Source organism: Gracilinanus agilis, chromosome 4 (genome assembly GCF_016433145.1).
Source record: "Gracilinanus agilis isolate LMUSP501 chromosome 4, AgileGrace, whole genome shotgun sequence".
Classification (NCBI taxonomy): domain Eukaryota; kingdom Metazoa; phylum Chordata; class Mammalia; order Didelphimorphia; family Didelphidae; genus Gracilinanus; species Gracilinanus agilis.
Genome location: NC_058133.1, coordinates 195,313,305 through 195,333,571, shown reverse-complemented (window position 1 = coordinate 195,333,571; position 20,267 = coordinate 195,313,305). Strand labels below are relative to the sequence as shown.

Below are 20,267 nucleotides of genomic sequence, written 5' to 3'. Positions count from 1 at the left end.
TACTAGATTTTTAAAGACTGGAACATCAGATATAGCAGATAAAAGTAAAGTTAACCATGCAATATTCTCCCCTTTTTGGATTCTTCAAGAAAACTTCCCGTATGACAAGTTATTTCACTGAAAAGTGAAATAACTTTAATTGTAGGGCTAATTGGGTGGGGGTGAGGTGGAGGGAACAGTTTTACTTACTTCAATAGGATGACTATTATCTAAAGCATCAAGCTCCTGGGCTCGCGTATAATCCGCAGAAACAAACTGAGTCCAGATATCATATTCTGGGAAGCAGTGATCTACACATAGATATTCAATCCAAGAGGCAAAGCCTTCATTTAGCCAAAGATGAGTCCACCATTCCTAATAAAATTAAATTAAATTGAGGAGTGTTTTAAGAAAACATCGATTCAACTAATTCATAAAACATTTCACTTAACCCATGCCCCAACACTAGCAATTTAATGAATTACAAAAGCAACTAAAAATACTTAAGTAGTCCATTTCTTTGGAGAAAGTTGCAGTTTCATAAAAAAGGAAGTCAAGCAGAACCATATGAACCATTCTTTAGAAGTTTAGTGAGGATGTCTCTCAAATGACACTAACCGCTTTCAGGTAGCTTTCAAGATATTGAAATGTATCGGAAAAAGAGATGTGAAAAAGGAGAGTAGCAATGGGTGAGATGTCAAAGAGATCAGAAATGAGAAAATGTCTGTGTAGGGATTGTACCAGAAGTTCTCTACAAAGAGAACAGAGGGGTATTGGTAGAAACAAGGAAATGTACAAGAACCTATCCATGCTTGCAAAAAATTGCTACTGTCAATCATAATGTAGGTACTTAGGAATTATATGAATGACTATGAAGGACATGAGCAGTGAGTGACATAGTAATGGTAGTTTGAAAGCTCTTTGGAATTCTTTATTTGTAACAGGGCAATTTGAAATTATATGCTGAATAAAACTGACTTTCACTCATTTTTTTTGAGAAAAGATCTTGATATAATTTTCATTATATTTGATAAGACAAATGCAGAATGAATTCCAATTAAAAGCAAAATTACTTCCAAATTAACTTTCAAATTCTAAGGTCACAATTTTTTTCAATATCCATTTTATAAATTTTAAGAGGTCACTAGTCATAAATACTCCATGCTATTTAGTCCAACCAAGACTATAAGCTAGTATAAAAATTTTCTCTAATCTATATGCAATGAGATACATTTATTTCAGTTAATTTAAATTTAATGGTATCAAAGAGTTGGCATATAATGACTGGGAAAATTAAAGTTATATTAAAATGTGAAACACAAACTCTTCCAGTAGAGTGCAATCATTCCTAGATATCTCTCCACAACTCTCACTCTCTTCTAAAAGCTATGCGGGGGGGGGGGGGGGGGGAGGCAGCTGGGTAGCTCAGTGGATTGAGAGCCAGGCCTAGAGATGGGAGGTCCTAGGTTCTGGCCTCAGACACTTCCCAGCTATGTGACCTTGGGCAAGTCACTTGACCCCCATTGCCTACCCTTACCACTCTTCTGCCTTGGAGACAATACACAGTATTGATTCCAAGATGGAAGGTAAGGGTTTAAAAAAATAAAAATAAAAATAAAAGCTATGCAGGGGGCAGCTGGGTGGCTTAGTGGATTGAGAGCCAGGTCTAGAGTTGGCAGCTCCTGGGTTCAAATCTGACCTCAGACACTTCCTAGCTGTGTGACCCTGGTTACTTAACCTCCCACTGCCTAGTACCCTCTTCTGCCTTAGAACCAATACACAGTGAATCTAAAATGGAAGATGAGGGACTTAAATAAATAAATTAAATAAATGCTGTGCAAACATTCTTTGTTTGGGAAGAAACAGATAAACTTATTTCAGTGAGATACTTCTGCATAACCTCTCAAATTTCAAGCACAAGGATACCATTTTTATAATGAATTTACAAATATATATTTTAATCCTTACCTTCTGTTTTAGAATTGATACCAGTTAAAATTAATACCAATTCCAAGGCAGCAGAGCAATATGATCTAGGCAACTGGGGTTAAGTGACTTGCCCAAAGTCACATATCTAGGAGTGTCTGAGGCTAGATTTGAACCCAGGATGAGCTATCTCCAGGCCTGGCTTTCTATCCACTGAGCTACCTCACTGTCCCTTGAATTATATTTCAAGGAGAACATTTCTCCCTCAAAATAAAATTTTAGATATGCAGTTATCAAAGAAAAGGATTAATTTTGATAAAATAAAAAGGTGAGCTTCCTTTAGAAATCTCAGCTATGTCATATTGGTTTGATAAATTCCTCATTCTTTTCCTTGTTGTGACATATGGACCCAAGCTCCATCCAAGTCACGTTCTCTTCTTTGGCAGCCTGAATACCACAGTTAGGGAATTTGGCTGGCTCCAGAATCTCCAAATCCTTTCACTGCAGTGTTACTTCTAGTTCATTTATTAAATACTGTGCTTTTGGCATAGCAATCTATTCCCCAACCTCTAACACAGTTGGCTTCCATAAATAGTATTTGTTTAAGGGGTAAGAGAAGAGTGGCAGACTAAGTCTGAAGGACAGGAACTATTCACTGCAGAAATCTAGTAAACAAGGTTTTCAGTATTACAGTGTGGGAATTTATAAACACCTTTTAGCTACACCATTTTCTCTTTGCTTTGATTTCCTCTTTTAAAAAAAGGAGAGAGGGGCAGCTGGGTAGCTCAGTGGAGTGAGAGTCAGGCCTAGAGACAGGAGGTCCTAGGTTCAAACCCGGCCTCAGCCACTTCCCAGCTGTGTGACCCTGGGCAAAAAAAAAAAAAAACATTGCCCACCCTTACCACTCTTCCACCTATGAGACAATACACCGAAAAGTACAAGGGTTTAAAAAAAAAAAAAAAGGAGAGAAAGGAAGGGGGTGGATGACAACATAGAAAGATTATATCTAGAAATTACTATAATGTAAAAACAAAAGACCCATAAAAATGTTTCAAGAAGTGACCTCAGAAGCTCCACCCAGCATCAAAATAGCTGTTTAGCTTGGTACTTGATCAGGAACTCTGACTTACTACCATTGAAACTTAATAGTTTGGTAGGTCGGAAAGATATTTAATGAAACACTTATAAGCAAATATGAAAACAAGCTTAACACCCTTTCTGCTAATAAATAATATTTAAAAACACCCAGCCAATAGGATTTTGAAACTCACTTTTCAAGGTACACCTTTTAAAATAATTCCTCTCCATCACCCAATTATTTCCTTTTGCACAATATTCCAGTCAACCCCTGAAATGCTGTGTAGTGAAGAGGATGTACAGCAGTAGCAGGATGAAGATAAATATATTGAAAAACACTTAAAAATATTAGATACCATAGTAACAAGATTTCCAAACCATTGATGGGCGAGTTCATGTCCCACAACCAGAGCAACCCACTGGCGGGATGAAGAACAGGAATTTTTTGGATCAATAAGCAATGCAGTCTCCCTTTGTTTAAAAAAAAAAAAGGAAAAAAGCTGATTAATACAGCAAGAGAAATCAAAGTAATAATAATAAAAAAAACAACACTGAAAAAAGTTTCCTACAAAATAGTGCATAAAAACATCACTTTCAATTCCAGAGACCTATAAGGAAAACATTATCCATTGAACATAGTGTAAGACAGGGGAAAAAAAATCCAATTAGATTAGATCTTAATAGAATTCCTGAGTACTTATAAAAGATCAAAGGCTTAACCAGAAAGGCACCTACTAGCTTTGAAGGTAAAACATGAGACTGTCTAAAATCATGGAACTTCACCTAAAAGATAAGGAAGAATATCTTGTGTCTCTAAAAATGGAAAAAGGAAAAAATGCATTCCACATAAATAAAAAACAAAACACTGAACTGAATGTTTAAAATGTAGTTCATCTGGGCAGGCAACTAAAAGTAGAAGTTATGAACTTGTTTTACAGACAGTACTTTAAAAACCTACATGTCTATATTGTGCTAACAGAGATGTAAAAACCTAGCTAGAAAATGCCCAACTGTGAAGTTTTCAATGCTGGAGAAAATAATTATGAAGAGATCATACATCAAGCAAAATGACATGTCTAACCAAGAAGAGTCATTTGAAAAATGCTATCAGCATTCATATTAAAATCTTCCAATTTTGCACTGTAGGTGTGAAATGCTTATATGACTTTCTGAAATGCAATCCAGGAGCATTTAAAAAAAAAAAAGGAAAAATAATGATAATTTAAATCAAAACTACTACTACTCTGTAATTGTTTGATATTCACATAGGATGAAGTCCAATGGCAGCAGCTCTTATATATGCAAACTAAGAAAGTTGAGGCAGGCAATGTACTATTAACATACCTGTAAGTAACAAGGCCCCAGTTCTCCATGGCACCTTTACAAAATAAACACCAAAAAATTAAGATATTTATAATACATTCTACCTTCTCATAATATAATTAAAAATCAATACAATTCAGCAATAAAATGAAATTTACTTTACCAGCTGCAAAGTCTGCAATAGCAATGAGATCAATTTTAGGTAGAGGATAAGGAACATTGAAGTAGTCCTTATAAAAAGGCAGAGTTTTAGCAGCAACCTACAAAAACATGAACACAAGAAGAGGCCTGATAAAGCTTTTGATTGTAATTGGCAGATAAATCACAAGGGAAATCTGAACCTATTCTGGATATATCAAGTTTCTAAATGCAGAAAAACACCACCTCCAAAAGGATATCCAAATCTCAAGATTTATGAAAAGTATAGTTATCCAAATTTTAGTCAATAAGTGATAGTATTAAAGTTGTAATTATATCATTATCCTCCTGTCCCTGAATAAAAGTCTGTATTTCTTTTAAGTCTTTCTTTTGATTTACATGTCTGTAAACCAACTCACCATCAAGTTCAGATTTCCTATTATCCCAAAAGTAATAAAACTACAAAGACACAACAAATTTTATGTGATAATATAAATTAAGTAAAATGATCCATCAGAAATGCAAATCCTCCAACATGGATCTCAATCAAACATATTTACCTCCAACGCAAATTTTCCTTGTTCTGCTTTGCCAATGGGTGTATAAACTCGAACACATACACCATCTTTTGACCTTGTCTCAACAAAGTCATATTCTCCCACAACAAATGCCACCAAATATGTTGACATGATAGGTGTGCGGGCAAACTTCACTTCAACCAAATTTTCATCATCAGGGTATGGTTTTCGGTCAATTATGTTCTTTCAAATACCAGAAAAAGAAAGACATATAAGTTAGTTACTGATATGCACAGCCAATCTACAAGAGTAAAACTTTTCTTTAGTTCCTTCTTTCCCATATAGTACCCTTATCAATTTCTACCCACAAAAGGTCCAGGTCTATTACATAGCCCTGACTTCCCCAATCAAGTACTGAAAGCTCTCTAACTTATTTATACTGCATATTAGGGATCAAAATATAACTTCTCTGGGAAGGATTTACCTTTTTAAAAAACCCTTACTTTGTCTTAGTAACAACACTAAGCAAGGGCTAGGCAAATGGGGTGAAGTAACTTGCCTAGGGTCACACAGCTAGGTAGAGTCTGGTCCTCTCAAGTCCAGGTCCTCTCAGGTCCAGGCCTGGTATTCTATCCACTGAGACACCTAGCTGCCCCAAGGATTTGAATCATAAAAGATACTTAGAGCAGGTGAATATGTGATTTGCTAATGGGAAAATGTTATACAATGTGTGAGTTAGAAAGAAATGCTTTTTGAAATCCTTTCTTAACCAAGTTGTTCCTACTTCTTTTAGGAAGAAGACTAGTGACATCACAGGGTGATATCTTGACTTGCCACTATGAACTGGATTTGAGTAAAGCAGAGCTGCACAAGTCATCAATCTCATTCTCTCTTCCAATGTAATTGAAATTAAGTGATGAGACAAAAGTAAGGACAACTGGCCAACAGCCCAGAATGCAGTGGATAATCTTGGCATCTTTAATATCTGACCAAGTTCTAAGTGCTCTGCAGCACCTGCTTTAGCCACTTTCATGGCCTTTGGAACAAATTGTTCTCTTCTGCCCATTCTGAAGTCTTTACATGCTTGGGATAGACATCCCCTTGGCTCATCAATGAGTTGGAGGTCTGTTGGTTACCTTCAACCTGGTTTAGCCAGTCTGTTGACATGGTTGACACATTTATTGGGGTGTGGTTGCTGTGCATACACAGGTGAGAGTAGAGTATCCAACATCAGACAGTTTGAAAAACTAACCATAGTTTACCTGTGAAGGCCCCAACCATTTTTACACTTTATAAGTCCCATTATTTCCTACAACTCAAATACCCTACTTATATCAACAAAAGCAAATCTTAAGTAAGAATAAAAAAACTCAAAGGCCTAAAGGTACAAATTGCTGTTTTGGCTTTAGGTATTATTACATCTTTCCCTGGTATGTTTACCTTTTAATTAGCTGACAAAGAACAAAGGAACAAAACTGTGGAACTCTGGACACTTGGAACACTAGTCAGGGTGGGAGAAGTCAATTTGGAAGCTTCTGAGCACTAGCGTCTTTCCAGTGTTACTGGAATCATATCATGACTGCCTTCAGCTCTGCCTACTTGTAATGTCACTGACCAGGGAAGTCCTTTAAAAACCACGATATAAATAGACTGTTACTTTACTTATGAGTAAGGTTAGCCTTGGTTATATAAAAATTTGATTCTAAAATGTTTTATTACCAATATACTTCCTATGACATAAACATAAATTTTACAGCTTACTGAGAAAAAGCCAAACTCCTTCCCCTCACTATGTAATGAAAAATTATGACTATGTTTTAACTAGATTCTTGCTTAGCTTTATTTATTTTTTTTTTTTGCTTTTAACTATACTCTAAGACAATAATGGACAAACTATTCCACAGGGGGGGCCAAGTAGTTTGCCCATCACTGCCTTATGCAATTCCCTAATCACTCCACCCCCACATTCAGATGTAGTGATTAAGGAATTGCTTAAGGCAGTGATGGGCAAACTAGGGCCTGGATCTAGCCCGCGGGGAATAGTTTGCCCATCACTGCTCTAAGAGGTCATTTCTTTCAAAAGAGTATGGACAGTAAATTAAATAAAAGCATTTAAGAAAAAGCTAAACCAGTAAATCAAACTTCTAATAGCTTTGTTACAAAAATTCCAAATTACTACTTATTTACCCATACACACCATGTTTGATAAAGCTACTCTGTCCTTAGGGACAACCAACGAGATGTCAAATGTTGCTTTGATAGCAGGTTCATCCCAGCAAGGAAAAGCCCTCCGGGCATCAGTAGCCTTAAGAAAAGAAAAAATTATAATTCCTAAATGAGCAAAATAGAAAATTTCATGAAGAATCATAAAACATTGGATTTTCTGTTAGCTATTACTTATTAAAAGTCTTGATAATAAATACTATAGCAATAATTTAAATTACAATTCTGCTTTCATCACAAAAATTTCAGCATTTACTTTAAGCTTAATGCAAACAGCTTTAACCAATAATGTTCATCCCAATAAGAGAAGGCACATTATAACCAATGTAAAACTAACTATATAAGGCTAGGATAGGACAAGAAGAAAAGTCAGCTCCCTTGTTTAAAAAAAAAAAGGTAAAAGTTATGGAGCTAAGGAATAGAAAGACCATGTGACATGCAGAGCAGTTATGGTTTTCCATTGGAGAAGTTTTCCTCAACTTATCTGGTTCTTAGAACTCAATTCTAGACATCCCAATGTGCTTCATTGTTTAATGGGAATTGCATGGACTATTATTATAGCATGGACTATATATTATAATAATTATTATATAGTCTAAACTCTCTAGGAATAGTTTAATGGGAATAGAAATGTTATGGGATATATATTTCCTGCTAAATAAAAACAAATGTAATACTCAGCTCTATTAGTTTCCACAAATTAATATTCCCTTTTGACAAAAAAAGGAAAAAAAGCTAAAATATGTATTAAAAAAAATCCAACAACCAAATCTTTCTCAAAAGAAAACAAAAGCAGGCAGGACAGCTGGGTAGCTCAGTGGAGTGAGAGTCAGGCCTAGAAACAGGAGGTCCTAGGTTCAAACCTGGCCTCAGCCACTTCCCAGCTGTGTGACCCTGGGCAGGTCACTTGACCCCCATTGCCCACCCTTACCACTCTTCCACCTATGAGACAATGCACCAAAAGTACAAGGGTTTAAAAAAAAAAAAAAGCAGGCATTTGGCAGATAAAGTCAAAATCTCTAAGTAATTGAGTTCTAAATAACATTCCCCATTATACAAGAAATAATCTTTATTCTTTAGGTGGTCTAGTTTTAGTAGGAAATTACAACTGTTTTCAAACACCAAAAGAATGCATTTGATTATGAAGAGTTCCATTTCTATAATCAATTCAAACATTAAACATTCAGTTCAAGTATCTATCTGTCTGGATTTTTTCCTTATAAATGTAGCTGTACATGATGTCCCAAAAGTCTCAGCCCAGTTTTAAAGTTAAAACTGGGCTGAGACTTTTGGGACACAAGTGAAGATTCGATCACCATTATAGTTATTTTACTGAAGATTAGACAAAGATTCTGAAAATCTTCACCACAAATATAGGTGAGGTCCATATCATTTGGCTTCAATTAGGTATATTAAATAATGGAATGAACTTTACTTTAAATACTAATATTTTAAAAATTAAAGTAGTAGGGAAAACAGTACATACCTCAAACTGTGTAACAGCAGCATAACGCACCTCTCCAGAAGGAGTGGTGTATTTACTTCTATAGAAACCTTTCATTTTATCATTTAACTCTCCAACAAAATCTATCTTTAATGTTCCTGTACCTGTAACAGAAGACAAATGAAAACTACTATCATGCAGGTAATTATAAATTGCTGACTTTTCAAAGCAGTTTTATTCTGTTGGCACAACTTAAAATTATTATCCTTATTTCAAATGTTTGCCTTAAAAACAAAAAGATAACAAGGGTTGTAGCTAAAATTAAGGTGCTGGAAATAATTCTAAAATGAATTTTATTAACTGTTTAAAAATCTATTTCACCTTTTTGGAGGGATGACTATATTTTCCTGTTATCAAAAACAAAGTATCAGATCTTATTTAACACAAGTAAGCTCATATAATCATGTAACATTATTAATTATCTTCTAAAATTATTAAAATAGGAATGGCTAGACAAATTGTGATATATGAATATAAAGGAATATTATTGCACCACAGGAAATAATAAATATCAAGAACTAAGAGAACCTTGTTAAGATTTCTATATGAACTGATGCCAACTCAAATAAGCAGAACCAGGACAACAAATTATATAATGTCTACAATAATGTAAAGGAAAATAAATGAAAAAATTCTGAACAAAGCAGTTGACCGATCAGGATTTTAGAAGACTAATGTGAGAGATGTCTCAACTTTTTTTTTTTAATCCTTATCTTCAAATTGATACTAAGTATCAGTTCCAAGGCAGAAGAGCAATAAGAGCTAAGTCAAGTGACTTTCCCATGGTCATGTAGCCATGAAGTGTCCAAGGCCAGATTTGAATCCAGGACCTCCTGTCTCCAGGCCTAGCACTCTATTTACCTAGTTGTTCCTCAAGTCTTGATAGCAATGGAAAATCTTTTAAAATTTCATACAGGATAGTGAAAGGGAGACTGGACTGGTAATTTCATTGACACTGGAAATTCCTGGAACCACTGCCAGTTGGCAACTTCTTTGCAATTTATTGTCTTCGATCATTTCTAAGGCACTGGAAGGGCTAGTAATTTGCCTAGGGCCACATAGTCAGTAATTTAGTGATGGGACATGAATCCACTCTGCCAAACACATATCTAAAAATCTTATGTTTGTGTGTGTGTGTGTGTGTGTGTGTGTGTGTGTGTGTGTGTGTGTATTTAAATCACGACTATATAACAGAAGAAAATTTCATATTTTGGGGGGTACCCTTTGTATATTAGAATGCTTGTGTTTGCTGATGTTTGTTAAGATGTTAAAATACAAAAATAAAATTTAAGAAATTGTCAATAATAAATTTCTAAGAAAAAACTCTGTAAACACTCCAAAAAGGACAAATGGTTCTTTATCTTGACACCATAGTAATATAACACCTTAATACCTTTAAGAAAAATCAAGGACTGGCCTGAAAGATGTCAATAAAATAAGCCTTTGAATTTATGTAAGTTTTCAAATGGCAAATAATTACATATGTTTAATCTATAAGTAATGCAACACAGATAAAAATGTAGCAAAAACTAGACAATTTCATTCTGTCCTAGGTCAGCACAATCAGTTCATCCGAACCTGACTTTCAGAGTAAACAGATTACATCTGTTTCTTAGGGTTAAAGATCTAAACTTAAAATTACTAGAAATCAACAACTGCAGAATTGTCACCTATATTTCACAAACCAGGTTACACAAAGAAAAATGAAAACTTTATTATTTATTATTAATTCATTAAATGACCTAAACCTACTGCTTTGAAGATTCATAAGCTTAATGAGGAATATGACTATAAAGAAACATACCAGAATTTATATATCCAGAAAAGGACCATCATCTTTCAATCAGTCACATTGGAAGACACATATTCTAATTATATTGCAATTATTCAGAATATTTTGGAATGACCCTTTCAGAACATAAAGATTATATGTCAGTCAATCATGAATGAATAAATGAACAAAAAAGCATGTATTAAATGCTTACTATGTACCAAGTTCTGGGAATACAAATAAAAGAAGATAGTCCTTGCTCTCAAGGAACTCATATTGTACACAACAGGTTTCAACTGAAAGCCAGATGGAATAGCTCAGTGGGCTTTGCTTAAGATGAGTGGCAAACCAGATGGCATGCAACTTCTTTAATTTGACAGTGCCAAAGACTCTAGGGACAAATAAGGTAACTGATCAAACTACACAAAATGCTCTGGACAAAAAAACAATAACTTATTTTTCTAGTAGGGGTTTCTAAGTTGGTTTTGAAATTGATTTTAAAAGAAGAGTTCTAAAAATAATTTAAGTATTAACAGCATCACTGAAATGTATATAGCTTCCCAAGGGCACTGAAGGTGACCTATTTTAACATGCATATTTTGGCATGTGTTTTAAAACTGATCATAATGCCTTATAAACATACCTCACATGCCATTCTGTTAACAGGAAATGAAGAGACAACAAAAAATAAAAAATTTTCTATGTCTATGTGCTTTCTCATGCCTTGAAGAAGAAATGGGACATTTTTGTCCTGGGACAAAAAACTATCAGTTTGGTATATAAATATGAAAGAAAATCAAGATCAAAGGGCACTAGTTCCTTAAATTATCTTGCCTGTTAAGGAATTTTAAAAATCAATTAAAAAAATTTTAAGAGAAGGGCTTGAATTGGTTCTAAATTTGAACAGCTACTAGTATTTCACCACAAAAAGCCACTCCAGGTAGGCCCAAAGATGGGAGGTCCTGGGTTCAAATCTGACCCCAAACACTTCCTAGTTGTATGACCCTGGGCAAGTCACTTAACCCCCATTGCCAAGCCCTTACCACTCTTCTGCCTTGGAACCAAGACAAAGTATTAATTCCAAGACAGAAGGGCAAGGGTTTAAAAAAAAAAAAAAAAAAAGTCACTCCACAGGACACTAACCACCAATGCTGAGGTTGCTAAGTATTACAAAGGCAGGCAACCAGCAGCATTCTCTTGATGGTACCAGCTTCAAAAATTATTTTTGCTCAACTGCAAATTAACTAATAGTTTGCACGATTAGTGGTTTAATAAGGTAAAATAAAAAGATTACTAATGCCCACCTAGGATCTGTGAAAAATTCATGCTGTTATTAGGGAAGAAAAACCACTTGTTGAAACTATTAAAATTCACTCTTCTTCAGCAAAGAATACATGCCCAAGAGAATTTCAAAATAGAGTATATCAAGTGGCTTTAAATCAATTAAAAGCAAAAATTCTGTTTCTCTTAAAATGAATTTGGTGCTCTTGAAAGAAGTAAGACAACAGCCCTGGAAATTATCCACAGGCCTAGTAAGTTTAAGCAGCAACATAAGTTTCTACCCATCAAGTATTTCACTTTGTACTCTTTAAATTTCTTGGACCTTAGCACAAGGTTAAGGAGGGGATACAGATACATTGTCTTTTAATGAATAAAATACAGACCACTATGTAATTCACCATATAGCTCTGGGCAGCTAGTTTATAAGTACCTGAGTTCAGATTTAAATGGACAACACAGAAATGCCAAATAGGGTATCTTAGTAACAGTTTCCCGATTGTCAGAATCTAGTCCTACCTCTAGTTTTTTGAAGAGAAAATGAGAACCATGGTGACTCAATGCTCAAATTTCTACAACTGTCTATGAAAATTATGACAGGAAGTAAGGACTGCAATATCACCCTCATGGTCTCAGTTTCATTATAATTTTGGTCCTCTTAACACTTGATTCATCCCACCATGTTTTCGGCAATCAAATGGACACTCTGTCTCTTGACTGGGTATTTTCTTTCTTTTTTAAAAATACCCTAACCTTCTGTCTTAGAAATCAATACTAAGTATGGGTTCCAAGGCTGAAGAGTGGAATGGGCTAAGCTGGCGATGGAGAACCTTTTAATGACTGAGTGCCCAAACTGCAACCCTCACACTGAATGTGAGCCCCTTGCCACCACCCCACCTTACCCTAGAGAGGGGAAGGAGGAAGCAGTGGGCAGAGGGGTAAGTCATGTGAGAAATGTTCTTGGGCCTACATGGAAAGGAGGAAGGGAGCAGCCCCATCCAGTATGCATGCCATAGGTTCAGCAACATAGGGCTAGGCAATTGAAGTTTTATAACTTTATAGGGTTATAAAGGTAGGTGGGCATTTTCTCTGGCTGTTCCCAATACCTGGAACTTTCTCCCTCTTCATCTCCTCAGCTTCCCCTGGATCCTTTTTTCAAACACTAACTAAAATCCCAACTTCTCCAAGCCTTTCCCAATCCCCCATAATGCTAGTGTTTTCCCTCTGCTGATTATCTCCAATTTATCCCAGCTAGATCTTGTTTGTATATAGTTGTTTTCATTACGTCTCTCCTATTAGACTGATATCCTTGAAAAGAAGGGCTGCCCTTGCACTGAGCACAAAGCAGGTACTTAAATGATTACTGACTTGACTATAAAAAATAGATTATTGAATTTCTAAGTTCCTTTTCTAGTATAGAATCCTAGTATTCCATACTAATACAGACTATAATTGTAATAAGGTAAATACTGTCTCTCTTAATAATTGGATAAAAAGGAATAGAATAAAACTGGCATAAAATTTTATTTCACCTTTTTTGGGAGTAGTTATATTTTTATTTAACCAAAATCACAATTATCAGATCTCATTGAACAAACATGAATAAAACTAAAAACCATGTGAGCTTTAGCTATTATTATTATAGATATGAAATCTACCACCCAGTAATATATTACTAGAAACTTTGTAGACAAGGCACACAAAGTTAAAATAATTTTAGCTACAGATGGCTAAAGCACAACTTAGAAAAAAATTAACTCATCAGAATTAAAAATTCACTTAAAATGCATGAATATAAATTTAATATTAAATAGAATCCCACTAGCACAGAGTAAGTGGCATAAATTTAAAATAAATTCTTTACTGTTGGAAGACATCACTTTAGTCAATATCCCTATCTTCTAAAATACAGGTGTGAACTGCTTTAAGAAACTCTGATACCATCTGAAGAGACCAAGGTAGATAAATTCTGGAATGACTGTTTCCATTACAAAAGGATTCCTGCCTCATAAAAAGCATTCCCTATAGGGCTGCTTTAAACAGCAGACCTCCTTTATTTAACCACCTCATAGATCATTAATGATCTGGCATAAAAAAGGTCAAAAACTGAGTGATCAAATAGAAGGATCAAGTGAAGATCAACTAGAATAAAATAAAACATCTCTGATATTATTTTTAAAAACATGATTTTGACTTACATGTTCTTTGAATATTATAGTGAATTACATAAGATGACCCACTTAAAACAGAATGAAGTGAGTACTTTTCTCTCCCAGTCCATCTTTCTTTCATTTAAAGAGGCAACTGTTAAATCTGGCCACAGACTCTTCCTAGCTGGCAAGCTCTAGGCAAGTCATTTAACTCCAATTGCCTAGTAGCTAGCTTAGGCCTAGCCCTTACTGCTTTTTCACCTTGGAACCAATACTCAGAAATGATTCTAAGATAGAAAGTCAGGGTATTTTTTTTTTTAAGAGAGAGACAGAGACAGAGCGAGAGAGACAGAGACAACTCTGGTGACCTAGGAATTGCACTTAGTTTCAATAAATCTGAATCTTCCAAAAGATCTGCCATAATATTTAATCTACTAAAAATGAACAAGAGTCATAATGTAATTTTAAAAACGGAATGCTTGCAAGTATATACCTATATGATCACACATATTATTGGATGAAAATTAAAAACCCATTTTCAAGATGGTAATCCAAATAAAATATTTTAAAATCAAGATAATAAGAATTTTAAATCATCTTTATATCCCAGAATTTATCTGAAAACTACTATGCTGCTTACCTGTTTGAAGTGTACTAGGAAAAGATAATGTAACTTTTTCATCTTCATTCTGATAGTTAAATCCTGTGGCATGTATTTCTGAAATTAAAAAAGTATCAATTTTAAAATTAAGAACTTAGTTCAGACAATAGCCTGTATCAAATCTAAATTTTCATTAAAACGAAATACCATACAATCTTAGAGAATTTAGCAAATAATGTTTTTATCATTAAAAGTATTATTATACATTTATTAGCCAGTTTTAAACACCAAGACATGGAACAATTTAGGCTTCTGCCTCTGTAAAATAAAGATTGCAAATTCTAAGCTAAAACATAAATTTGAGAGAAGTAGCAGAGAAAGCATAATTAATAGAGGTATTCCTCCAATTTCTCTGACATATTTAAGAAATACCATGTCTATCTTATGACAACTCTTTCTATGCTACAATTTCTCTCATACATACACAATGAAGGGACTACTGAGTTAAGTTACCACAATTTTATTGGATCAAAGATGCAGCAAAAAAAGTTATGGGGGGCAGCTGGGTAGCTCAGTGGATTGAGAGTCAAGCCTAGAGACAGGAGGTCCTGGGTTCAAATCTAGCCTCAGACACTTCCCAGCTGTGTGACCCTGGGCAAGTCACTTAACCCCCATTGCCTAGCCCTTACCACTCTTCTGCTTTGGAGCCAATACACAGTATTGACTCCAAGACGGAAGGTAAGGGTTTAAAAAAAAAAAAAAAGTTATGTTCCCTACTATATAGAGGTCAATTCTACCTAAACTTTAAAAATACAATACACTTGAGATAAAATTCAGTTTTCCTATATTTTGTAGAGATCTTTCTTTGTGGAGAGACAAGAGGCTCAGTTCCACAAAGTTTTTCAAAATAGTGATTTTCACTAGGAGGTTAGTTGAAGTAGAATGGGCCATGTTGAGAAATACCTTCTAGGAAATGGGTCAGTTCAGCTCAGTACAACATTGGGGTTGTGTTTCAAGGTGATTCACCTTGAAAGAGAACTATAGTTGCCAGGGAGTCAAAAAATATTTAAGTGCCATTATGTGGCAGGCACTATGCTAAGCTCTAGGACAGGGGTGGGTAACTTTTTGGCTGTGAGAGCCATAAACGCCACATTTTTTAAAATGTAATTTCATGAGAGCCGTACAGTGCTCACAGTGCGAGCTCCTGTAACAGCGCCTGAAAAAAAATTGACTTTATGGCTCCTGCAGAAAGAGCCATACTTTGCCGACCCCTACTCTAGGAAATACAAAAAAAAGGCAAAAGACAAAACCTGCTCTCAAAGAGCTCAGAGTCTAACAAGAGAAATTCAATCAACTATGTAAAAACAAGCTATATAGAGGATAAATAAGAAATAATTAACATAGGGAAGGCACTAGGAACAACACCTTCATTTTGCAAATGAGGAACAGACTTGCCCAAGCTAACACTGGTAAAAAAAAAAAAGCCAGGATTTGAATCCAGACCATCAGATCATAAATTTAGAGCTACAAGTTACATTTATTACACTTCATGAGAGATCACTGATTATAAAATCCCCTTTGAATTTTACAGATTCTCAGACTCTAAACCTACCATTCTATAACATCCTAGATAGGGTCAATTATGATTTTTTTAAAATGAGACTAATCCAATTCATTCTTTATTTTACAGAAACCATGCCTAAGCAAGAATCTGAAAGAGATGTTTTTAATATAACTATCCTTTAGAGTTTCCTAGATTTTAGTTTTAGGTGAGTCAAAATCTTCTTCTACTCAAAATTCCCAAAAAGTAGATTCCTGGATATTTAATAGTAACCCAACATTTGGACACTACATTATTTATGAAATTTCTGATTTAAATTACAATGAACCTTGATGAAAAATTTAAAAACTGGAGATTAGCTCCAAATTAATCCTTGTTCTCAAGGTTGGTATCATGCTTGGCACTTAGGGGAAGGAAAAAACACATACTGTTTATGAATGTTCCTTTTTGGCCAAGGTATGATATAGCACTAGTTAGGTCCTGGGGGAAACATACATAAGATCAAAGATATGCCCAAGTGAAAAATGCTAATATTCACCCAAATCCAAGAAACAAGCTTCAAAATGCCAATAAAAAGACAGATCCAACAAAATAGTAATCTTCTTAAATAAAGTATCCTCCATACATTTACATCCCACAAAATATTCACTTTTCTGACAGTTACTTTGTACAGATTTATAGAACCAAACAACCAAAATTTTGATTTAAAAGCTGGAAAAATAAGCAACACAAATAAAAAAGTAAAAAAAAAAATACTTATTAAAACCATTAGTTTTCTTGTTAAAGACAGATACCTAAAGTACTGTTACTACTATTTTAATTTTACAGTGTCTGACAATTGAGTTTGATGAAATGCAAAAGTTTAAAAAATTTTATAAAGGAATAACAATTACAATCTATACATAGTATTCACTATATATGCTATTTGTATCCCAAAAGCTCTAACTTTATTAAACACAACATAACTTTTTTTTTTCCTTTAAACCCTTGTACTTCGGTGTATTGTCTCATAGATAGAAGATTGGTAAGGGTGGGCAATGGGGGTCAAGTGACTTGCCCAGGGTCACACAGCTGGGAAGTGGCTGAGGCCAGGTTTGAACCCAGGACCTCCTGTCTCTAGGCCTGACTCTCACTCCACTGAGCTACCCAGCTGCCCCCTCAACATAACTTTTTTCATAAACAAAAAGCTGTCAGAGGAACTCCAGAAAAACTAGATTATCAACCCTTCCAAACTAGATTTTCATGTTGCCTATAACTTCCATCTTTGATTATGGTTTATTCCAAACATTTCATTTATTCTTGAATGAAACTTCACACAAGTCCTAACACACCATTACCACTTTTACATTATATTATTTCAGCTACACAAAAAATCATAAGGGTATAAACTTATTGTGGCAAAGCAAAGACAGAAAAAGGCTGTATTTTCATTTTGCTCTTTTTTGGACTCAAATTTGAATATATTCTAGACTTACTAGTAACAATGACTAAATACCAAAGAAACAATATAACTTCAAACAGAATTCTCTTAATGTAGAAAATTAGCAGTGTAAGCACCACTGAGACCAAAAACAAAATCTCAATTAACCAGAAGACACAAGGCTCTAATTAATTGAATGACAACCAGAAAAATCCCTCCTCCTTTTTAATTTCCTATTGAGTATCTCCCTAAAAATATTATTAGGCTCCTATCCTGTTCTATGCTGAGCCAAATTTTAATCATACTTTTATAACTAGGGATCCATCCACAAGATGTTAAATAATAACTGAAGAGATGAATATAAATTATACAAAAGGCAACCATGTTTATTTAACAGTTAACTTTTTTCCTTTGAACTAAATCTAACACTACATTATTTTCTTTTAAATCTCTCCATTTTTCTCCAAATTGGATTTTTAAAAGCCACTCAAATTCACTAAGGACTGCAGTTAAACTCGAGAAATAATTTGTTTCATCTGAGAACTTGGTCTTCCTCACTCCATTTGTCATCTCTGCATTTTGCAAAAGGTCATATCAAATGTGCATGTGTTTTACTTACATGCAAATAGAATTCAAAATGCTTTTAAGTTATGATTTCTCAAAAAAAAAATGGAAGCCACTAGAAAGAGAATGGAGGGGACAACTAGATGGCTCAGTGGACTGAGAGCCAGGCCTAGAGACAGAAGAGGTCCTGGGTTCAAATTTGACCTCAGACACTTCTACCTGTGACCCTAGACAAGTCACTTAACCTCCAAAGCCTAGACCTTACTGCTTTTCTGTCTTGAAACCAATATACAGTATTAATTCTAAGACAGAAGGTAAGGGTTTAGGTGAAGAAAAAAATATTGAATCTGTTAGTCAACAGTCATTTATTAGGCACCTATCACGTGCCAAATATTTTTTTCTTATGTTTGAATCACCAGTACTTAGCATAATGTGAAACAATACCACATAGTGAAACAAAAATTCACTTATAGCAGACAGGAAAAGAGAATAACAACACCTCAATGAATACCTGAATAGGATGCTGCTTACCTAGCATGGCACCAGAAATGAGAATATTTTGATTTATAAAATCTCTCTGCCTGAGCAGAATGGCAAGGAGAAGGGCAAATGACATTTTACAAAATATTTCCCCCCTAAATATAGTTCTGAGTATCTTCCATGTTAATGTGTGAAAGAGAATACAGTCACTTGGACCCCCATCCAACCTGACTTCTGCTTTACAGAATCCCTCTTTCCTTCAAACACATCTAAAGGACCACCTTCCACAGAAAGCCTTTCCTAAACTACTAGTGCCCTCCCACACAAAGACCTGTTGCAGATTTATCTTTATTGTCTTTCTATTTATTCTATGCATACTTATATATTTTGCCATATTCTCCATTAGATATAAACTCCTTTTGAGGAGGGATTGTTTCATTTATTGTACTTACAACCCTAAAATAAAGTTCTAGGATAGTCTCTGGTATATAGAAGAATTTTTAAAAATTCTTATTGACTGACTGATTGGGGCATTAAAAGGATGAAAAGCTCCTTGGATGGAGCAGGTCAACTGATCTAAATGTCTGCAATTCTGAAATTGAAATGAATAGGCTGAACATCTAACCTTAGGTAATAATATCCCTATTAAATTGCTTAGAAAAAGACATCTTAAAAAGCTGTTTAATACACTAAAAGGCCTGAACAAAGCACCAGCATGACTGAAGTAATTAAAAAGAAGAATGGCAAGAAGGCATTCCATGCAGTAACTATCTATGTAACCTCATAGCTTATATTATAAAGTACTCTATAAACCTTGAGAGCTAAATAAGTATGAATCATTATTTTTAGGCAGGGGAGACAATGCATGTAAATGTATACAGGAAAGAGAGGATAGTGTAAGATCAAATAGTCCAGTTTGGCTGACACATAGTGGGCCAAGAGAAATGGATTAATTATTTAACCTGTTAAGTCTCAGTATTCTTATTTACAAAATGAGGATTTGGACTAGATCTCTAAGTTCCCTTCCAGTTTTAAAATCCTATTAAGGCTTTAGAAAAAAATAATAAAATATTTCAAAGCACCACTGAAAAAAGAGTTTCCTTACATTAATAGATATTTCCTTACATACATTAATAGAACTCATTTTTCTCTTACAAAATTTATGTAACTTCAAAGCAATCTATGAATATTTTCTATCTTCTTAGCACTTAAACCACTTTACAAAGCCTTTACAATGAGCAATAATCCTTACCATATCCCAAAAGTGATGTAAAATATCAGGTGTGGTGTGACTGTTATTGTACATTAAAATTACAATGTGGTTTCATTATTTTGTTCATTTAATCTATGTATATAAAAAGTCACCAGAATAGATATATGGGGAGACAAAAGCTTTAATGAATTTGACATACTATTTTGTTTCTACAGTTCTTGCTCAAGTAATTAAGATAACCATCCCTTTGGTCCAAATTCAATGAATGTTGTAGTTCAGTTTTTCAACCAAGTCTGATTCTTCATAACCCCATAAACCATAGCTATCCATGGGTTTTTCTTGGCAAGGACACTGGAGTGGTTTGCCATTTCCTTTTCCAGTGGATCCTTTTGTTAAGCGGTTAACTGACTTGGCCAGGGTCACAAAGCTAGGAAGTGTCTGAGGCTGCATTTAAATTCAGCTCTTCTTGTACAAAAATATTTATAGCCGTGCTCTTTGTGGTGGCAAAAAATTGGAAAATGAGAGAATGTCTTTCGATTGA

General features: G+C 34.6%; 1 protein-coding gene across 1 annotated transcript in view; it reads right to left on the bottom strand.

The window, feature by feature from the left end:
- NPEPPS (aminopeptidase puromycin sensitive) overlaps positions 1 to 20,267 on the bottom strand; it is a 78,975-nt gene that overhangs the window by 37,575 nt on the left and 21,133 nt on the right. Inside the window, exons 3-10 of the mRNA XM_044676506.1 lie at positions 14,528 to 14,605; positions 8,671 to 8,792; positions 7,159 to 7,266; positions 5,004 to 5,204; positions 4,469 to 4,565; positions 4,327 to 4,360; positions 3,339 to 3,453; positions 190 to 354 (exon numbers count right to left, since the gene is read on the bottom strand). Of these exons, the coding sequence (XP_044532441.1) occupies positions 190 to 354; positions 3,339 to 3,453; positions 4,327 to 4,360; positions 4,469 to 4,565; positions 5,004 to 5,204; positions 7,159 to 7,266; positions 8,671 to 8,792; positions 14,528 to 14,605 (920 nt within the window). The remainder of the gene's footprint in view (positions 1 to 189; positions 355 to 3,338; positions 3,454 to 4,326; positions 4,361 to 4,468; positions 4,566 to 5,003; positions 5,205 to 7,158; positions 7,267 to 8,670; positions 8,793 to 14,527; positions 14,606 to 20,267) is intronic.